The sequence below is a fragment of the Dryas octopetala genome, chromosome 2 (assembly GCF_963921425.1).
Source record: "Dryas octopetala chromosome 2, drDryOcto1.1, whole genome shotgun sequence".
Classification (NCBI taxonomy): Eukaryota; Viridiplantae; Streptophyta; class Magnoliopsida; order Rosales; family Rosaceae; genus Dryas; species Dryas octopetala.
In genome coordinates, this window is record NC_141367.1 from 30,170,166 (window position 1) to 30,190,414 (window position 20,249).

Here is a 20,249-nt window from a genome sequence, read left to right on the forward strand (position 1 = left end):
TTTTTCTTTGCAATAATATAAGAAAGTTAAATTTTAATTGAAAGGTAAATACCGTAAATTAGGAAATTAAATTGAGAAATGAATAAGACAATCAACCTTATTACTTTTGGCACCGTCAACCTTCCTATAGAACGCTAGTTCCGATGTTATATTGGTCTGACAAGATTATCCTGGAAATGAAATTTATTCTCTTGCAACCACAATAAGTCAAATATATGATTTGGTTTATGAAACGCTAGCTGTATCGTTATCAAAATGTATCGAATACTTATAAGTGATAATTACAGTTAATATTACAGAAAACTAAATTTTAGCCCCCGAATAAAATTGATATTTGAATAATTTATGATATTATATATATATTTTTTTTTAGTTGGGAGATGAGAGATCAAATTTAAGTGCATTATAGATAATTATACAGTCCTTCCAAACTGAGCTATCCATAAACTACATTTATGATATTAGGTTAGAAACTAATTTTAATTTATTGACAAACGTCAATGTAACATGTGTGATTTTGTATTTTGAGTCTGACGCAAAAAATTGACTATATATAATGGATGCACGTGGTATATATAGTATTTCATTGGGAGTGACGAAGAAAACAATTATGTTCAACATTCCAACACTAGTTTGCTATCTTTGTAGTTTTGTTTCCGTGCGAAAATCCAGACTAAGAAGCTCATATTACTTGGTCAACTTTTCTTCGTTGTATTCCACGTGAACCTGACGTATAACTTCAAACACGGAAACCTTGGCTTATTGATCTATCGGTAACAAGTGTAATTTTCATCGATAATAAAGTCAGGTGCATGTATGGTGTACGATTCATTTGTTAGATGCTCCATTTATTAAGCTTAAATCAACCAACTGATATGCAGCTAACCTTGCTATGAGTGTTGTGTTGCTGGTGGTTGGCTGGCTGGCTCTGCCTCTTTCCTTGTTCTGTGCTTTCTGGCTTTCTGCTGTGCAGTTGCTCTCTTGGGCTGGTTTGATTCTGTTTGTTTGTTTTCTTGTCGGTTGCGTGTTTGGGCTGATGCCCAGTTGTTTTATTATTGTGGGCTGCTGTTCTATAGGCCTGTTTTTGGGCCTACAGTTTTGCTGCTCTTTTTAAAATAAATTTATTTATCTACCAAAAATTTGTGGAAATTTTACTTACAGGCCACGTCGCCACCCATCCTTGATGTGACTCTCCATATTATATTATACATGAATTGTATTATAAATAATAATAAATACATGAATGAACATGTAATGCCGACTACTATTTTCTATTTACATTTTTATACGACATAGATATAATATTTTTAATAAATATGAAATTTATGTATAGGTGAGTTTCATCTAGAAATGTGAAATCCAATGTAGGATAAAAAATATAATATATCTAGCATCACTTAGTAAATATAATAAAATGCAAATGGGGCACATCAGAATTCACATGAGTTGAGAGGAAAACCTGCATTGTCAACCTTGATGAATTGCCACAATTGCGGATCCCTCCTTAGTTTAAATTGAGAAACTAGATCACTCTTACTTTCTTAGTTTTTAACATATATGTTTAGTAAAGAAAGCCGGCTTAAATTTGATGAGAGATATATAAGAAATTTGGGGATGTCCCTCCCTCCAAGTCAACACTCCAACTGATCCAAACCTGGCTTTTCCTTATAGTCATTGTATTTGTACAGCTATATATGATTATGTGGTCCGTTCTGTCGTCAATAAATAAATCCACTCAAAATTTCGGGACAATTATATATGGGGTTGACCAATGACCATACACCCTTCCAATACGGCGCAGTACTGTGATTGGTCACTTAATTTATATATGAGAGGGTTCTGGCTATGAGTCTTGCATTGATAATTTGATTTCATACAAAAGAAACACGCTAATTTTTTTTTTTTTTTGATAAAATTGGCGTGGCTAGTCAGCGTACTAACTCCTATCACCATTCATACTTTTTTGGTCAACGACCTATAGTAGCTATATAAGATTGGCTGCAGCCATATATTTGTACACAAATTAAGAGAGAGAGAAGCTATATCGATCATATATGATATATATGGTGAGAGATTGGAAAGAGTTGGCAAGAGGGCATGATGGAGATGGCAGGGGCGAGAGTATAAGCAGCGCAGTTTATCTCATATTCTGGGCAGCTTTGGTCACCTTGACTCTTGTTTCAGCAATCATCTTCTCCTGCGCAGATGGTGCACCCAAAGACAAATCCTCCTCCACCACCCACACCGATACTTACGGTTCAACTTGCGCCGCTGGAGGCTGCGGCGCCGCCTGCGGTGCTTGAATTCATTTCCATAGCCTACTTACAGCACAAGACCATCAACTTCAACTTTGAAGAAAACAATGTTGCAGTACTAGGTTTCATCTCCTGCTAGCTAGCTGTTTCCATTATTCCTAGGATATACCATTTGTTATCTATATGAGAACCATATATATATATATTGTTGTGACTTGCGAGAAAGCAGACTACCTAATTTAGGTACAAATTGGTCGCGGACATAGGCAACAGGTACAAGACAATATTGTAAGATTTTTTTTTTTCTTTTTGTTAATTTTTGTGGGTTTGATTAAATGGTTTATTTTCAATGATAATTATTACAAATCGTTATTGCACTTATCATGATAACGAATATTCTAATGCCAATGAGAGGCTTCTTATCTGGGTTTAAGATTTCAGTGGCTGACATGTTGCCATGAGTAAGTCACATCTGTTAGCATACATTAACTATTAAACCTCTGACCAAAAAAACAAAGAAAAAGAAAAAATCATCAAGTTCATTAGATGCCTCTTACCACCACAACGATGCTTCTGCTTGTTCCATTTAGCAAATTTCAACTCAATATTACCAAATAAAAAATAATTGAAAAAATTTCATGGTAAAAGGGACCACCTCCGATGAGGAATATATATATTCCTGTAAAAGATAAGGTACACCAGAGAGTCCAATACAGAAGTTTGATCCACAAATCTTTCTAGCCAATGTTTATCTTATTCTGGAAACCGCCCAACGTTTTATTTTCTTATTTTCTATTTTCCTTTCTTTTCCCTTTAAGCAAATTACACACAAAATTATTTTTAAGTATATGATACTCTTGTATCGCCTTTTATTCACTCAGGTTATACACAAGTCAGCAATACTTTGCAGAATCAAATGTTGTCGGCAGAAGCCACTGTAGCCTTTCCTTTTTCTCCCTAAGCCACTGCAACATTTACTTTCCAAGTCCTTTCCTGATTTCAGTGGAGGATAAGTCCACGCGGAACTTCTCTGCTGGTATTGAGATGAACATATCTCTTAACTCCTCTGGAATTTCAAAATCTTCAAGAACCTGGGAAGGTATTATAAAGCAGAATTAAGAACTTTCATAAAATGGTAAAATCGAAGGTCAGAGATGAGCTGGTAGTTTTATCAAGCTCCTAATATAAATGCGAGCATACCTTGAAAACACCATCTACATTACGACCACCCACAAGAAAGGTGCATCCCGTTTTCTTGCATCCTAGAAGTATTTCCAGCATCTTCCTGTAGTCCCCTTCATAGTATTTGGGCTGGAAAGGAAGTAAATTAACTTGCAAAATCATATATAAAATGCAATGCTTTCATTCACAATGCAGAGATTACCAGATATCTCGAAAATCATGAAATCAGAAAAAGTAATATTTTTACATATTATTAAACCACCTAATGGCATGTTTTGCGCATGTTAGGTGATTATATGGTTATACTAGATAGATTTGATATTTTGATTTGTTAAGGCGGTGATAAAATCCTTCCATATAAAAACTTCAGCTTGCATGTCCAAATACAAATGTTATAAGAGAACCATGCATTATAATTGCTTAGACTTCTGTCCAAATAACATACATGAATCAGCCTTGCTGCTGTGTCAGCACCTATCACAAACGCACTGCCTGGGAAAAGCTCAGCTTTCTTGTAAAAAAATGGCTGATTGGATATAATTACTGTTCTTCCTGCCACTCAAAGAGAAAAATTAAGAGTTATAAACCAAATTAATTATGAAATGCTAATAATTTGCAGGGAAACCATTTAACATGGAAAAGGACTAAATCTTTTGTTAAATTATGCTACCCAAGAGAATGCATACATTCCTCACAATTTCCGCCATAGTGTACGCATGTATAACGTGTGAAAAGATATCCTCGGAAAATTTTGCTCACTCATCACATATCATGGCTCATTATCCCTCCACATCCAAGGAAAAGAAAAAGAATTGACATAGATAATAAGCCTCACCAACTTTTTCAAACTGCTTGACACGATCTTTGATTTGTGATATTGAAAGTGGAGGTTTGTCAGCATTGACTGCTGATATTTCAAAGCATGGGTAGACATTGCCACAGATGCTGCATAGAAATGAGTGATTGATAAGCAGTATTAGATATGCATTCTCAATTATATAGGTCAAATGTTTCAATAGTGACAATCGGGTACAATGTAGATGCTTATTCTGAAAGGTTTATATCAATTTCAATTTTAAAATATGTTTACTTACTGCTATACCTTTTTAATTCTGAGTCCTGAGATATCACTTTAGCTTTTATTCGCCAACATTTACCATTATTTACCGAAATGATTTGCAAGTGATATGATATATGTGTTTGCGTATGTGTATACATCCATTTGCAAATCCAGGAGAAACAGTGCAATTAAAACAGAAGAAATGCCAAGGATGATGCAAACAGTGTCAGAAAACGCGGATGAAAATTTTGGAGAAAACAAATAGAATGAAGAGTTGCAGTTAAAGCAAGTTATTGTACCTAGTAGCAACCTCCAAGAGCTTGAAGTGACCTTCATGCAATGGATTAAAAGAACCCGACAGTATTATCTTCCTTTCTGCAATTGGCCTATGCGGCCCTGCAAAACAGTTGATGATAAATAAAGCATCATGCACACAAGACCAGGAACACACTGACACACGTATGACTCTAGTGCATATTGTGCTAAAGTTGATTGAACCAAAATGTAACATTGATGTACATACCACTTGAAAACGGATAAACCTTGAAGCATATTTGCCCATTTATAAGTTGCTCTAACTCTTCATCTTCACTGAACTGCTTCTCACTTTCATCAACTACTTCAGATTCGGTGAGCCCTGAGACAAATGTTCCAGGAACTTTGCATGCATTTGTTATTGCCTGTAACCAAATTGATAGAAAGGCTGCATAAGAAACAAATTTAAAAGATGAGTTTAAGCAAGTCACATTTAGCAAAAATATGAAGCTAATAAAGGGGGAGGTATTATGCTGGTAAATATTCACTTCCTATTTATAAGGTCTCCAAAATAATATGTGCTAAGATGAACAGCATAGATGTTGATAATCATCTTTTTCTTCTTTTCTCACACACCTTGAGTAAAAGATGACTAGTAACCACATCTTCTTCCTCTCGATTTCGCAAACCCTAGAATGATAAAAAGAAAACAGGATATAAGAAAATCACACAATCACCTTAGAAAGGGTCACCGTTGATACCAAAATAAATCACACAATCACCTTAGAAAGGGTCACCGTTGATACCCAAAGTCTGTCAGAAGTCCTCGTTGACAAGTGAAACCTATACATCAGGAAGAAAGCAAGAAGCTAAGTAGCTAAGCAAGGGAAGGTTAACCAAGCACGGAGATAAAGTGACACCAATCAAACAATACGTGTGGTCCCCGAGTTTCGGACGTGAGGTAGCCAAAGAACCAGTGAAACCCACACCAAGAACTGGGAAACCTATTGCATACACAAAAGATGCCATATCAAATCACAAGTTGCATTCTATATACCTATAAACATTGTGTGTGTGTGTGTGTGTGTGTGTGTGTGTTCGTCAATTTAGTATGCAGGTATGAACGTACATAAACATAGTGATGTGAATTAGTAATAACCTGGTGTGGAGAGCTTGAGAGCGCGATTGTAGGCCAACAAAGCCAATTCCTCACTAGTGTGTAGGCTACAAAACTTGTTCGGAATCTGCACCAACAAATCAAGCAATTCTCTTTTGTTTTTAAGAAGAAAGTCAAATTATCAAATTTGGAGCGAGAAATTGAAGAAAATTAAAGAGAGGACGGACCTTGCCGAGTAATTGGATCATAGACATTCTGGAGTAAGGCACCACGGCTTCTAGGACTGTGTTTGAGGCTCCAGGAACAGAGAGTAGCCACGGTAGAGCCTGATTGATTTATTACTCTTAATTAATTTTGATCAATTTTTCATTAAACCTGTTTAATTAAAAAAAGCTGCGTATAAATACGTGAGAGAGAGAGAGAGAGAGACCTGAGAGGCTCCGCCAGAGAGATAGAGGACAGACTGCGTGGGACTTGAGTGAATGGCTTCGACTACTGCTCTCATTCTCACACTCATACCCACAAAACCCTCCGTCATTTTCTTCTCTTCTCTTCCTTCTCTATCATCCATCTTTCTCGATCGGTCTTTTCTTCTGTCTGCAAGTCCGCGGTCGATGACAGCTCTAAACGGCGTCGTCGTTAACGACTTTTACCATTCAATTACGGCTCCCCACTCGCCCAAGGCCCAAATTCTCTTAATGGGCTCTGGCCCGTGCCAACCCCTTCCCATAATTGATAAACCCAAACCCAATTAAGGCCCAATGATCTGGTCAGTCCCACGCAGCTCTGTCGTTGAAGAAATTCTGTACTGCTTGACATGATTGACGGGAGCGAGTCGTGTGATTGGCATGGGAGATTTGATGATTTTGATGCGAAATAGATGGAGGTCCGTTCCAAAGTTTCAATTTGTGTATCAATCGAATCCATCCACACAACTCAATAATTATTTGACGATCTTATCTTAATTGCTTTAAAAGACAAATTATATATATCAAAAACATGTATATCAAAAATCATGCGTTTGACATAATAAGGTTACCAAATTTACACTTGTATATATATAATATATTTAAGGTTTTATCTGTAGTGCAAACGCTACAATTGCACCCACATGCAAACATTTATTTGATCATTAATTCTTTTTAAGGATATGCCTCTCTCTACTAGGGTATAGTTTTTCGAATTATGCTTGCCTCAATTTGTAGTTGGAGGAGCTCCTTTAACCCTATTCATATGAGCATCTTTTTTTTTTTTTGGTCTTTTTTTTTTTTAATAAATAAAAAATTAATTTCTAAAGAACAATACTTTGTTCAATCTCTGGTCAACTCCCTTTTATAAAAGCATGTCATTTTTTATCTTTTCATTCTAAATAAATAAAAAATTAAAAGATTAAAAAAATATATTTGTGTAAGAGGAAGTTGGAAGAGTTCCTCTAACCAGAGACTGAAACAAATATTGTTCATTCATAAATTGAATAAAAAGATAAAAAAAGACATGAGTTTGTGAAAGGGGGTTGGAGATGCTCTTCCAACCAAGTACTGAGATAAGTTTTGTTCTAGTTATTCAATAAATAGTACGTAGGTGTATATGATGGAGTATTGAAATGTCTCGTAGTTTATATAGAGAGAGTATATTGGAGGGTAGCTGCTGATAATATATATTTCATATGAATTTGTCCGTGCTCCCAACAAAAATTCATTTTTCACAGGTGTGATCTGTTGGTGACTTTTATCAGTAATCATGCACTCTATTTGTAAGGTAGCAACAGATAGATGCCACCCAATTTACCCAGAAAAAAGAAACAGACAGATGGGTGGAGAAAAGGTTCCTTTAAATCTTTAATTAAAGCCTTAAAGGTAAAGAAACTATTTTACATGCTACTTTTCTGCTGGAGCCTGGTGGGCATTCAGAAATTAAATTGCCACGCTCGCCTCATTGTAAGTGTTGGTCAACGCTCAACTAATTATTTTACCTTTTTTTTTTCTTGGGTGTTTTTCCCGAGCAAAGAGAAAGCAATACTTGTATATGGTAATTTCACAGACTTACAGGGCTCATGCGTGCATCAACAATATGTTTAGCTACCAAAACTTATTAACTAATTAAATGCCAGATACATCCTATAGTCCTACAATGCTTTTCCAAATTAGCTAGTTTATTACAACTCTTATTAAAAGCTTTTTTTTTTTTTTAAGTAAATTAGCAAAAAATCACAAAAAATTGTAAGTTTTACGCATAAATCTACGTAAAAGATTTATTTATTTTTAAACCATAAAGAGTAATTTAAAATTAAACTTTTTTTCCGACGCCTTATGTAACCCTCATAGTGTTACACTTTATTTTGTTATGATGTAGTATATAAAGAGTTACACTTTATTTTATTATGATACAAAGTGTAATTTTTGTAGAATTACACTTTTTTGAATAATGTATTATTGTTTTAAGGTTTAAATATTTAGAGTTTAGGTTTTATAACTTCATATTTAAAGTTTTAGGGCTTTAGTCCTACATTCTAAAGATTATACCATAAACTCTAAACTATCAAAAGAATTAAAAAAACTAAACTAAAACTTGGATATGCTTGAGTTTGAATAGTATTGAATGTTTTATATTTGATTTTTTTTTTTATTGTGGCTTGAAATTTTTTTTTATAGCTTAAAAATAAATAGATTAGAAATTTGGGTTTATGATTAAAAAAAATTATATATTGTGACTAATTAATAAATAAAAAATTTGGCCATTCTTATTATAAGGTTTTTTTCTTGTCATAAGCTTCTTAACATAAGCAAATGGGAGAATTTGGTGAGTTGGTGTTGTGTACTGTGTAAGTGGTTGATGTGAGCGGAGACCATGTCCTTTAGGCTTTAAACAAAAGTCGGGGCCACCCAATTACCCCACACTTAAATTTTAATTTACATGTAAGGCCCTCAAAAATGAATAATTTTCTCTCCACACTCTCTAGAATCTAGTCTCCCTATATAAAGTATAAAATCCCACCTCCCCTACATAGACATGCAGTCTATAAAGTCTTATAAAGTGGGAAGTGGGGTTCACCACTGACAAACGGCTCCTCTGTACACTCTAGTCTCTAGTTCACATGTCAATTTCTCGCCATCTAATTCCATATCGCGAGACATCCCCCTTTAACAAGTGTGCTATTCTTTAATACAAGTGTACTCTTTCGTTTACTGCCGTGTCAGCAGAAGAGCTAGCTAGTGTTGTGCTTACTGCTTACATTAACATTGGCAAGCCATTAGTTTATTATAATTATAGGAATTTGTATTTGGTCTTTGTCTTCCCAATGAATTTAATAGGGTCATTGTTGGGTCACATAGTGACCATAATCATAATATGTTCCCCCAACGGTTTGTAAACCAGTGTGAGACGATCATGACTGTCTAATGCATTAGCTAGCTCTGCCTCTTTTTCATTTCATACTAGTCTGTTTCTTTTTTTCTTTTTTTAATAAAAATTAAAGATTCATTTCATAGTAGTTTCTAGAAAAAGGGTGTGTGTTTTGTTAGTTAGAAAATAATTTAACCTTCCAAATTTTTCCTAGTTGATATTTCTTCATTTGGTTCTTTCTTTATAACCAGATGTTTTTTCACCACTTGTGAAATAGAAAATGGCTTTAGCCTTTAGTTTTGTAATCTACCAAAACTTTAATGGAAATGTCCCCATGAATGAAAGAACTGTTTCCATAAAAAATATCGCGATAAATTGCATAGGGTGGGAGATTGGAGGGATTAATTAACAGTACCATATAGATTCCCAAACCATCCTTCTCTTTTGCCATTTTCGTTTAGTTTTCTCTAATTATCTCTTCCCAAGGTCTTGCTTACTGAGCCTTTAGCGTTCCACAACGCTTTCCCTTCTCTTCTCCATCACTGTCAAGGCTCTCACATTTCCCACCCCCCTAGCTCTCTCACCTCCATTGTCTCTCTCAGCTTTCTCCACAGCCTTCACTTGGTCATACAGAAAGGTAATCCCTTTGAACTCTAACTTTGTTATTTAGATTTGTTCCAAAGGTCAATTTTCTGCTGGAAATGTTTTACTTGGTTTTTGTGGTTCTGCTTCTCTGCAACTCTCATGCCCTGGTGGGTTCTTTGAATGATGAAGGCTATGCGCTTTTGTCTTTCAAGCAGTCCATTACAGAAGACCCTTCTGGGTCTCTGAGTAACTGGAACTCTTCTGATGCGAACCCGTGTACATGGAATGGGATTACATGCAAGGAACAAAGAGTTGTGTCTCTTAGCATTCCAAAGAAGAAACTTTATGGGTTTCTTCCTTCTGCAATGGGGTCTCTCTCTGAGCTCCGCCACGTAAATTTAAGGAACAATAAGTTGTATGGAAGCTTGCCACTTGAGCTTTTTGAAGCCCTGGGGATACAAAGTTTGGTCCTTTATGGAAATTCCTTATCTGGACCTGTGCCAAATGTAATTGGTAAGCTCAAGTACCTTCAAACCTTAGATTTATCACAGAATTTCTTCAATGGGTCAATGCCTTCATCAATTGTAGAATGCAAGAGACTCAAAACCATCGATCTTAGTCAGAACAATTTCACTGGTTTTCTACCAGATGGGTTTGGTACTAGTTTGGTTTCTGTGGAAAAACTTGATCTTTCTTTCAATAAATTCAATGGCTCAATTCCTAATGATATGGGAAATTTGTCTAGCTTGCAAGGCACTGTTGATTTGTCTCACAATCTATTTTCTGGTGCAATCCCAGCTAGCCTTGGAAACCTTCCTGAGAAGGTTTACATTGATCTCACTTATAACAATTTAAGCGGTCCAATACCCCAAAATGGTGCTCTAATGAACAGAGGACCAACTGCTTTCATTGGGAATCCTGGTCTTTGTGGCCCCCCATTGAAGAACCCCTGTTCTTCAGAAACTCCTGGTGCAAGTTCGCCATCCTCAATTCCATTTCTGCCAGATAACTTCCCCCCGCAGGATTCTGATGATGGAAAGAAAGCAAGAGGGTTAAGTAAAAGAGCTGTGATTGCAATAGTAGTGAGTGATATAATTGGTATCTGCCTTGTTGGGCTGCTTTTCTCATATTGTTATACCAGGATTTGTGCTTGTAGTAAGGTTAAGGATGAAAATGGTTATGCTTTTAATAAGGGAGTTAAGGGAAGGAAGGAGTGCTTGTGCTTCAGGAAAGATGAATCGGAGACTTTATCAGAAAATATGGAGCAGTATGATCTAGTGCCATTGGATACACAAGTGGCATTTGATCTAGATGAACTTCTCAAGGCATCTGCTTTTGTTCTTGGAAAAAGTGGAATTGGAATTGTTTACAAAGTCGTGCTTGAAGATGGACTTACCTTAGCAGTTAGAAGATTGGGTGAAGGGGGCTCTCAGAGATTTAAGGAATTTCAGACAGAAGTAGAAGCAATTGGGAAGCTAAGGCATCCTAATGTTGTTACTCTAAAGGCTTATTACTGGTCTGTCGATGAAAAGCTGCTGATATATGACTATATACCTAATGGCAACCTTTCCACCGCTGTTCATGGTAAGTTGACAATTTCTTCTTGCCCAATTTTGTTATTTGTACTCTCATAATGGTAGTTGTATATCTCTCTCTCAGGTTTCCTCCCCTTATATTTTTCTTGCCCAATGTTGTTTTTGTTGATTTGATTGTTTTGGTATGTCATTAGGGAAGCCAGGAATGGAATCATTTACACCACTATCGTGGTCTGTTCGATTGAAAATCATGAAAGGAATTGCAAAAGGCTTGGTCTATCTGCATGAGTTTAGCCCCAAAAAATATGTCCATGGAGATCTGAAGCCCAATAACATTTTGCTTGGACAGAACATGGAACCATGCATTTCTGATTTTGGACTCGGACGCCTTGCTAATATAGCTGGAGGGTCCCCGACACTGCAATCCAATCGGACAGCCACAGAAAAACCACAAGAAAAGCAACAAAAGAGTGCAATCGGTGAAGCTACTGTAATTAGTTCATCTAGTAATTTGGGATCTTGTTATCAGGCTCCAGAAGCTCTGAAAGTGGTGAAGCCATCACAGAAGTGGGATGTTTATTCGTATGGGGTAATCTTACTTGAAATGATTACTGGAAGATTGCCAATAGTCCAAGTGGGTACTTCAGAAATGGACCTAGTTCATTGGATTCAGGTCTGCATTGAAGAGAAGAAGCCTCTGATAGATGTTTTAGATCCACATTTAATGCAAGATGTAGAAATGGAGGAAGAGATGATTGCAGTTTTGAAGATTGCAATGGCCTGCGTTCATAGCAGCCCTGAAAGGAGACCAATTATGAGGCATATTTCTGATGCTCTGGAGAGGCTGGCCACACCTGCTGTTTGAGAGATATCTAGATAGTGGTGAATTCAATCCACATGTGAAGCTTGATGTTTGTGTTAGTTCAATCTTAGTGAAAATATGACACGGGTTATGATTGTGACAATGAAGAGATAATGATGTTATTTGTAATCTGTGTATTTGGCGTAGGCGTTTTGACAGTAAAGATTCTCTACTTTTTCTTCTGTCATTTGTTAGAGCTAGGTGGGGGTAGGTCTGTTATAAGAGCAGTGTTAACTGGATTTTGCATATATGTGAAGGATGTCTTCATGCTTTTATTGCAGACCTTTTGTATCTTGTTGTTCTTGTAGGTTAATGAAGTCAAATCATTTGTTTGTTGTTCCTTACCCTAATATTCAATCAAATAACCATTAAACGATGGAGGAAGAAGATTATAACGATTATAGACCAAAGCATGAATGCATACCTCAACTTTGTTAGATCCTCAGCACCATTATCTTATCTCTTAAGCTCATCTTTATTATTCTTAATCTTATTTTAGCAAATGAATTAAAAGTGTCTTCCAACTGTTCTTGTCTATCGCTTTGCAGAATAGTAGGATTAGTATATTGTGGTTACCAATCATTTAGCGCGAATATAGGGAGTGGGGAGTGGACTCCACCAATCTATTTAGTCAATCTGCAAGGAGATTCTAGCTGTCCTTCGAGTTTAATGGGTAATTAATATGCCATTTTATATTGACTTCAACAGAGCTTCTTTGTCGGAATGTATTTGGTCCATTATTGATTATTGTCTAACTCTGCTAAAGCTTTGAGTGGTTACAGAGTGAATTTATCAATGTGCAATAAATGAACAAAAGCAGTAGAGTTTCATCTTTTAGAATATAATTTGGGGCCTTATAACATGCACAAGAATGTTTTAATCCATGTATGCAACTGCCTGAAAACAAATATTATCTGGGACCTTAAACTAATTAACTTCATTAAAATAAGGGGAATATAATCTGTCAGATAAGATGGATGGATATATTGGATGAGGACATTGTATGCAACTGCCCCCCTAAATATGTAATAACAATATAACATGTTACAACTTACAAAGGTAATTGAAATGTTTCCAAAGTTAAAATTTTCTCCAAGTCAGAGATGCTCTAAGAAAATATGAGACAGAGCTGGAGAAGAACAATTAGTTAAATTTCAAAGAACAGGAACAAGAGCTTAGTTCTTCCTTGCAATCCTTAGCCGCTTCACACATTCTGCAAATTCCCTTTTACCATTCAAAAGAAATTAAACTTGAATGAATAACATGTTCTCTTACTATATGCCAGATCTAAAAAAAAACTGGGAAGTGCCAATTCCAAAATTTAAGTACTAGGTAACCAACTTACTTCCATGGAACATCACCAACAGTTCTCCAATTATCATCTCTGTCCTTGTAGAACAGTGAAAATTCAGACCCTGCCTGGAACAACCTTAGCCCAGATAAGGATTGTGTACCTGAAACAATGAACCACTTATTAATTTCTGATTGTAAAATCCTCAACCCTCTGAGATTATTTGTACCTACCAAACATGTCTTCTAGCTGAAATGCAAGACTTGAATAACCACTATGATGAAGCATACAAACTTTTCTGCCAATAACAATCCCATCCATGTTAACCTTCACATAAGCCCACCTCTCCTTGCTTTGGACTCCCTCTGCCTCCTCACCACAATCTTCTGGGATATTTCTTATAATGTTTGAATTTTTCAGATTCAGGTTAGCCTGGGGCCAATCTATCAGATCATCATAACCCTCCAAGCTAACCACTATAAAAGAAATGCAATTAGCACATGTTAGCAAGCAGAACAGAACAAAAATTGCCTATTAAACATCATGTGAATTATCTGTACCAGTTGAATTCCTATATAAACAAGTTTTATATATGAGTAATGATTAGAATGTAAAGAAAGAAAACAAAGGAAAGAAGGAATGTACATTGTCCAGATGGATGGTAAGTTTCAGGTTGCAGAGCTCTGAGGCTAAGACCAAGATCAATTATGCCATCATTCTCTTTGGCTTCATAATAAACTGATTGGAAGGTTGAGGGGTTCAAAAGAAAGCTTGATGCATTGGGATCCATTAAGATATTTAGCATACAAATACAAATGAGTCTTGGAAGCTGACTAGTGAATCATACATACAACATGGGGTAGTAGCAGTAGAGATATACTTATTTATATTAGCAGCAGTGAAAATATATCAAGCAAGAACAAGTGGGCCAAAGGCATTTAACAATATGGAAGACAGAAAGCCTGCTGCCACGGTGCCACCATCAATTATTCACTGTTGCTTATCTTGTTCTGCTGCTACAGACATGCAAGTACACACAAGTTAGGAACAAAACACCAAAAGGACAAGGGATGGTCAATGTGATTCTGACAGAAGTTGGTTAGATTCTGCATCCTAAGGTTGCTACAAATTAAGGGTTCGACAATTCAGGTCGGAATCCAAGAGGGAGTCAGAGACCGACTAAGCAAACCATAACATGGATCAGCTGGGTCGACTCACTTATGTGCAATTAGTAAAACATGCATATATAATATACGTGTTCATTGCAAATTTGCAACACCACATAGTATGTGAAAAGTCTCTTGTTGCACCCATATACTATTTATTGCACATAAAATCTCACTGATTCAGAGTAGTAGTATTAAATAGGCAGCCTTTTCGAATTTTATTAATTTAAAAAATAGCAGTATATAATATATACAATACAAAATACAACTATACAAGTCTTAAACACCAAAATAATCAATATAAGGGCAGAGCAATTTCACTTAATTTTTTAGTGCTATTTGTTGACTGACCGACCTCTTGGATTTCAGTACTGTTTGTCTTCAAGGGAACAGCGATCTGGTGAGGACCCTACATCCCATTCCAGCTCCAGCATCCCCTTATAGTTGTCTACTCTTTTCCTAATGCTTAAGCCAAATTCACGCTTCCATAGTTCCATGTGTATAATACGAAATGAAGCCCAATAACGTATTACCCACCGGCCCATGAAGGTTAATGGGTTGGACTATAGGCTCTTCGGACCAAAGATGGATATCAGCTCCGTGGACTAAAATAATCCTATTTCTCAGCAGAAAGATTCTACAACCACGTTATAAATATCGGATTAAAAAAGTCAGTTTTTTTTTTTTTGCAACTCGTGTAGTGTGATTTTGGTTGCAGTGTAGGATAAAAAATGACTTCACAGCGGGTATAAATTTGGAGGTGAGCTACGAGTATAGTGATCGATCGGTATTCGGTAACCTTTTAAAGTTTATTAAGCCTTTTTTAGTTATTTAAAAAGAAGTATCCTTTTTTGGCCGAAAAAAAAGAAGAAGTATACTTTGAAAATCGACCGACTTGACCGACTGTAACACCCCAGCCAGTAACATAAGGTCATGGCCTCATAGCTGGCTATTGACTGAAGTCACTAACAAGGGCTTTGCTTAATTTGCCACTAGCGGCCCAAAATGAACAACTATTGAGATATAAAATGCAAGAGAATAATATTCTATGCCCCGCGTGGGGTTCGATCCCTAACTTGGGTTGGTTGGCTTCTCTACTACCTGCTGAATCTGATGAAATGCTGGAAAACCTCCCGTCGGAAACTGAAGCCAGTAGAAGCAGATACTTTCTTCCATTCTGTTTTTTTTTTTTGTCAGAACAGAGCCCTTTATATATTTATATGTAATATGTAGCACACCAGGAAAGTAAACAAACAAAGAATAAGTTAAAGAAAAGAATAGATGACCTTTTATGAACAAGTTTGATCCACAAGTGGTGATGAACTGCGTTTTACTTTGTAAAAAGAACTGTCCTGTGTATCCTCAACACACACAAAAAAAAAAAAAGAGTATCTCCTGTATGTCTACTTATGCTCGGGAATTTAGAGCTCTTCCTGCATGAAATGCCTCAGTGCACCCTTTACCGTAGAGAACATGATCAGGAAGTGTCTCAGTGTCTCAATAACGACAATAAAGGCTTTTCAGACCTGTTGTGAAGTCAAGCTTGCTCCAGTAATGACTTGTAGGTGATTAAGTTTCATGGTTTAGACAATCATGTTGAGTCGTACCGATTGAGAAATTCGATTATACAGGGATAAACCTGCTCCACTGCCTGCAATTCAGAAAAATTAGTTATTATCCCATAAGTTAGAGAGAGAGAGAGAGAGAGAGAGAGAGAGAGAGAGAGAAGAGAAGCTCCATACCAATCGGCCTCCCACCAAATCATAATGAGCATAGTGTGGACCCCCGGATTCTCCAAACACTTTATATGTAACCAGGTGCTCTGGAATTAGCTTGGCAGTTTCTGGTACATTAAATTATCATAAGCAAGAAGCAAAAAATAAGTAGAAGACACAAGTAATCTCTGATATGATTTTACCCTCTACAGCTTCAGGTGGGCATATTAGATCCTGGTCTCCAGCAAGTGCCAAAACAGGGACATTGCTTTTATGTATGTGATCCTTGTACAAAAAGGTACCGCTCCTGTCACGTAATCCACCCTCCCGGAATGCTGTTGTTAGCTGCAATAGAAGTTTGGCGGGTATGGTGCCTGCCAGTAGTAATTGTACCTTAGGTTTATTGTTTATTACTGATTAATAATATAAGGTATTCAGACAATAAAAAAGAAAACAATATAAGGTTCAAAATCATATAGTTAAATTATCCAATTGATACCACTGGCCTTAGTATCCTAGTGGCACTTCTCCCTTCTTAAGGTAACCTTAGGGAGTCCTCTGTTTTCAGCCCACAGGACCACCTATAAACACTTTTTGTGTGTTTAAAAAGTATAAAATAAATGGTGGACTTGTTGATTAATTAGCGGGAAGCATGCATTAAATTGACTGACTGGAAATAATTTTTTAAATAACCAGCCATTATTTCATATAATATTGCATAGCTCTGATGAAATTGACAAAGTAAAACTGTATATCATGTCAGTAGGGAATACTTACAAAAGTTATTCAAAACAAGCTTTTTCAACAATTCTGGATGCATCATGTCCTGTGCTGAAATCAGATTGTTAAGCCAAGACAGGACATATGGAGGACGGTATGAGAGAGGATAAGCCGCTGCTAACAATGTCCCTAAAGGAATAACTGGGACATTGAGAGCCTGGGCAGGATCTGCCTGTATGACAAGTTCCTCAACATTAGTTTCTTATCATTGTTCAAGCTACGCTTACAAGTAAGACAGTCATTGTAATTAATTTAGAGATGATCTTCCACAACTATCTTTGCATCCACTTACAAGGGGTAAGAGCAATTTGAGAGTTGAATTTGAAGACGTGTAATCAAGTGAAGACGCCAATGTTACAACAGCTGCTAATTTGGACTCTCTTCCTTCACAACCTTATAAGATAGAATCAATGAATGTATCAAATTCATATGCTAGAGCATTGCTTTCACAGCCTTATGAAATGAAGATAGTAGTACAAAAACCTATAAAGGATCCAAAACTGGAAGCATTCAACCAATGCAATAGGTGACCAGAATTCCACTAACTGCACACCTCACCTTTCCTTTAAAACTACAATTGGCCAGGTATATGGATTTTATTTGTTCTTTTCTCACATTTAGCAGTACAGTGAAGCAATTCTCACGTAGCTTAATTATTCTCAACCAGACTATGAAACAAAGTGGTTGCCAACTTGCCAATTATATTGTGAAAGGAAAATAATGATCAATCTGATGGCGCTGAAAAGAAAAAAAAAAAAAAAAAAGAGTGGGGGGAGGGGAACAGCATGAGAACAACCGACAGCCAACCAGTCAAACAAAATATATGGCCAAGCCACTAAAGCAGTGCACTTCACCGAATAAAGAAAAAAAAATGCATGGGAAGCAATGTAATCTCACCACATCGTGAAAGCATTGCATAAAGCAAGATACCACCCATCGAGTGTCCAATAGCTAACAACTTCCCATCCTTTGGCTTACTTTCTGCCATTATATACTCTATCTGTATTGTTAACATTAAAAACTGTAAATTCATCATGTAAAAAGTAGGAAAAATTATTCGATTCTATATAAAAGAAAGAGTACAATCTATAATCCAATTGAGTGTTTATTATGAAGACTTATTTCAAAATGGGTAATCATTAGATAGCATTCCAACAAGATAAATTGTCACCTCACCACAGCAGGTACATCCTCTTCCAGGTAATGATCAAAGTCCCAATCATACTTCACTATCAAGTCAAGTTGTTTCTGAAAATCTTCTAGTGTGGAAGCAAAACGCTCTTGCAAGTCAAACAATGGAGGTGAAACAGATCGCTGACCTTCTTCAATGATATTTACAAGCCTTTGACTGAGGTCCCTGATTTGGCTAGCAATAGCTGAGTTTTGGTTTGTCTCTAACAGGCTTGAAATCTTATCGCTTATCTCATTAAAACGCTCAGATAGCGTATAATCATCCAGAAGTTTTGAAATTTGGTCAAGTAACTTAGCAGACATGATATTGGATTGACCTTCACTGAGAAAGCCAGAGAACTTTTCTGACAACTGCGTAAAACTTTTTGTCAACCTTGTTACCGATTTTGATTCATCCCATGCAGTTGTTGTTGTATTTGGAGGGTCTCCTTTGGTAGCTGAAGTCTCATATATTTTTTCTTGGACAGGAGTCTCAGATGGTGAGGCACCAGAAAAACCATTTGACTGCTTTTCTGCAGAAAAAGCTTCATTAGTTGCACGGTTAGAAACAGCTTCCATCTGATCAGATCTTTCATGGGCGAACTGCTGAATTTCCTTGCGATTTGATCCATGCACACTCAACCCAGCACCACGAACTTCGAGAATCCATGTCTCGAATCCTTGCCTAGACATGTAACGTGCAAATGAAGACTGCAGATATGCCAATGCATTAGTAAGAAGTTAGTGTGTACTGGATCTACATCTACCCCAAAAAAAAAAAACGTGCATCACTAGATCTACCAGGCAAAAGCTCAAGTAAAAGACCTTTTTGCAAGGTAGCAAAGAAAGTGCAAACATACCCAATTAATTCATTGCAAAGTTGAAAAAACTTAAACGTTAAAAACAACTTTGCATACGAGTATCTGAAATGTGAAATTTTTTTTTATTTACAAAAATGAACCTAAATCTAATTGAGGCATTTATAATAACTGTGTTCAGGAAAATGTTACCTCAGGAGAGAGGTCATATCCAATGGCATTGGTCCCCACTCCCGACAACAGCAACAATGGATGCTTCCTCTGAGGAGCCTGTATTAGTATTCTTCAATATTCAGTATGTAAACAAATCCAATCCATTTCATAATCGTAGATAAATTAACTCTAACAAATAGTCTCAATTAAATAAATTAAAACAAATTTTAAGAAAAAATCTAATAATACCTTGGGGCAAGGGCGGTAGCGCCAGACGGCGAGCCTCCAATCGCAGTTTTGTACGGACACGTAGTGAAGCTCGTCCGCCGTACATATTGGCGGTTTTTCTGGAAGCTTCACCGCGGCGGAGGCGGCCTCTCCCGCGTCGGTGGAGAAGGCACTAGGTCTGAACGGCGTTGTCCAGGACGACGAATACAGAGACCTACGCGCCGCGGTGGCGCGTAGGGCAATGAGGTGGGGACTGAGAGACCGAATTGTGGATGATGATGGTGATGCCGATGACGATGGAGATAATGATGATGAAGATGATGCTAGGTGAAGAAGCGCACAACGAATATCGAATTGAATTGCTGTCATTTTGATTGTGCTTATTTATTTATCATTCCAACGCAACATTTCTTGAGGCCGTTGAGACGATGAGCGAGTGTGGGTTAAATCTGGATCTGGTGCGTTTGGATATGTTGTGACGCTGTGGTGGCTTCTTCTGCTTCAGTTGCTCGCTCGTTGCGACACCTAAGGATTCGGCTTTCGGCCTGAATAAAATTTTTGATTTTCAGAGTTTATTCTTTATTACTTTTTTTTTTTTTTTTTAACAAATTACACATGGTTACTTTAGATTTATATCATTTTTTAAGTTGATACCCAACTAAAAAAAATTGTAAAAACATGCCTAGACTACTATTTTTTGACGCCTATATACCTTCATTAAGTTTTTCATTTAGA

General features: G+C 36.7%; 4 protein-coding genes across 4 annotated transcripts; 1 reads left to right on the forward strand and 3 right to left on the reverse strand.

Annotated features, from left to right (window-relative positions):
* Nucleotides 1–1,868: 1,868 nt before the first annotated feature.
* On the reverse strand, nucleotides 1,869–6,489 carry LOC147295501 (Nucleotidylyl transferase superfamily protein). The gene is made up of 12 exons (XM_086233655.1): nucleotides 6,300–6,489; nucleotides 6,097–6,195; nucleotides 5,912–5,996; nucleotides 5,687–5,756; nucleotides 5,535–5,595; nucleotides 5,389–5,442; nucleotides 5,021–5,177; nucleotides 4,797–4,893; nucleotides 4,273–4,382; nucleotides 3,883–3,989; nucleotides 3,456–3,566; nucleotides 1,869–3,346 (listed from the first exon to the last, which is right to left on the reverse strand). Exons 1-12 carry the CDS (start codon nucleotides 6,438–6,440, stop codon nucleotides 3,230–3,232), a joined length of 1,209 nt encoding a protein of 402 aa, XP_086089781.1. The 5' UTR covers nucleotides 6,441–6,489; the 3' UTR covers nucleotides 1,869–3,229.
* Nucleotides 6,490–9,684: 3,195 nt separating this feature from the next.
* LOC147295502 (Leucine-rich repeat protein kinase family protein) lies at nucleotides 9,685–12,537 on the forward strand. Its single transcript, XM_086232126.1, has 2 exons — nucleotides 9,685–11,380; nucleotides 11,526–12,537. The coding sequence occupies exons 1-2, from the start codon at nucleotides 9,913–9,915 to the stop codon at nucleotides 12,194–12,196; spliced, it is 2,139 nt and encodes a 712-aa protein (XP_086088252.1). The 5' UTR covers nucleotides 9,685–9,912; the 3' UTR covers nucleotides 12,197–12,537.
* A 656-nt stretch (nucleotides 12,538–13,193) lies between these two features.
* On the reverse strand, nucleotides 13,194–14,469 carry IAA32 (indole-3-acetic acid inducible 32). The gene is made up of 4 exons (XM_086234197.1): nucleotides 14,130–14,469; nucleotides 13,718–13,960; nucleotides 13,539–13,647; nucleotides 13,194–13,417 (listed from the first exon to the last, which is right to left on the reverse strand). Exons 1-4 carry the CDS (start codon nucleotides 14,287–14,289, stop codon nucleotides 13,369–13,371), a joined length of 561 nt encoding a protein of 186 aa, XP_086090323.1. The 5' UTR covers nucleotides 14,290–14,469; the 3' UTR covers nucleotides 13,194–13,368.
* Nucleotides 14,470–15,915: 1,446 nt separating this feature from the next.
* On the reverse strand, nucleotides 15,916–20,011 carry LOC147295504 (alpha/beta hydrolase family protein). Its single transcript, XM_086231993.1, has 9 exons — nucleotides 19,536–20,011; nucleotides 19,326–19,403; nucleotides 18,322–19,026; nucleotides 18,043–18,145; nucleotides 17,438–17,538; nucleotides 17,143–17,317; nucleotides 16,569–16,739; nucleotides 16,393–16,493; nucleotides 15,916–16,301 (listed from the first exon to the last, which is right to left on the reverse strand). Exons 1-9 carry the CDS (start codon nucleotides 19,881–19,883, stop codon nucleotides 16,242–16,244), a joined length of 1,842 nt encoding a protein of 613 aa, XP_086088119.1. The 5' UTR covers nucleotides 19,884–20,011; the 3' UTR covers nucleotides 15,916–16,241.
* Nucleotides 20,012–20,249: the final 238 nt, after the last annotated feature.

What these genes read in the sequence shown, in the direction of transcription:
- IAA32 (XM_086234197.1), bottom strand. Translation starts at nt 14,289, where the DNA reads ATGCTAAATATCTTAATGGATCCCAATGCATCAAGCTTTCTTTTGAAC. An exon ending in TTACCATCCATCTGGACAAT is followed by an intron (nt 13,961 to 14,129) that starts GTACATTCCTTC and finishes TTTCTTTTATAG; the next exon opens with TGGTTAGCTTGGAGGGTTAT. An exon ending in GTTGGTGATGTTCCATGGAA is followed by an intron (nt 13,418 to 13,538) that starts GTAAGTTGGTTA and finishes GAATGGTAAAAG; the next exon opens with GGAATTTGCAGAATGTGTGA.
- LOC147295502 (XM_086232126.1), top strand. Translation starts at nt 9,913, where the DNA reads ATGTTTTACTTGGTTTTTGTGGTTCTGCTTCTCTGCAACTCTCATGCC. An exon ending in CCTTTCCACCGCTGTTCATG is followed by an intron (nt 11,381 to 11,525) that starts GTAAGTTGACAA and finishes GTATGTCATTAG; the next exon opens with GGAAGCCAGGAATGGAATCA.
- LOC147295501 (XM_086233655.1), bottom strand. Translation starts at nt 6,440, where the DNA reads ATGGATGATAGAGAAGGAAGAGAAGAGAAGAAAATGACGGAGGGTTTT. An exon ending in CTAGTCATCTTTTACTCAAG is followed by an intron (nt 5,178 to 5,388) that starts GTGTGTGAGAAA and finishes ATTTGGTTACAG; the next exon opens with GCAATAACAAATGCATGCAA. An exon ending in ATGTAGATGGTGTTTTCAAG is followed by an intron (nt 3,347 to 3,455) that starts GTATGCTCGCAT and finishes ATACCTTCCCAG; the next exon opens with GTTCTTGAAGATTTTGAAAT.
- LOC147295504 (XM_086231993.1), bottom strand. Translation starts at nt 19,883, where the DNA reads ATGACAGCAATTCAATTCGATATTCGTTGTGCGCTTCTTCACCTAGCA. An exon ending in AAGAGGATGTACCTGCTGTG is followed by an intron (nt 18,146 to 18,321) that starts GTGAGGTGACAA and finishes TTAACAATACAG; the next exon opens with ATAGAGTATATAATGGCAGA. An exon ending in TGCAATGCTTTCACGATGTG is followed by an intron (nt 17,539 to 18,042) that starts GTGAGATTACAT and finishes CTATCTTATAAG; the next exon opens with GTTGTGAAGGAAGAGAGTCC.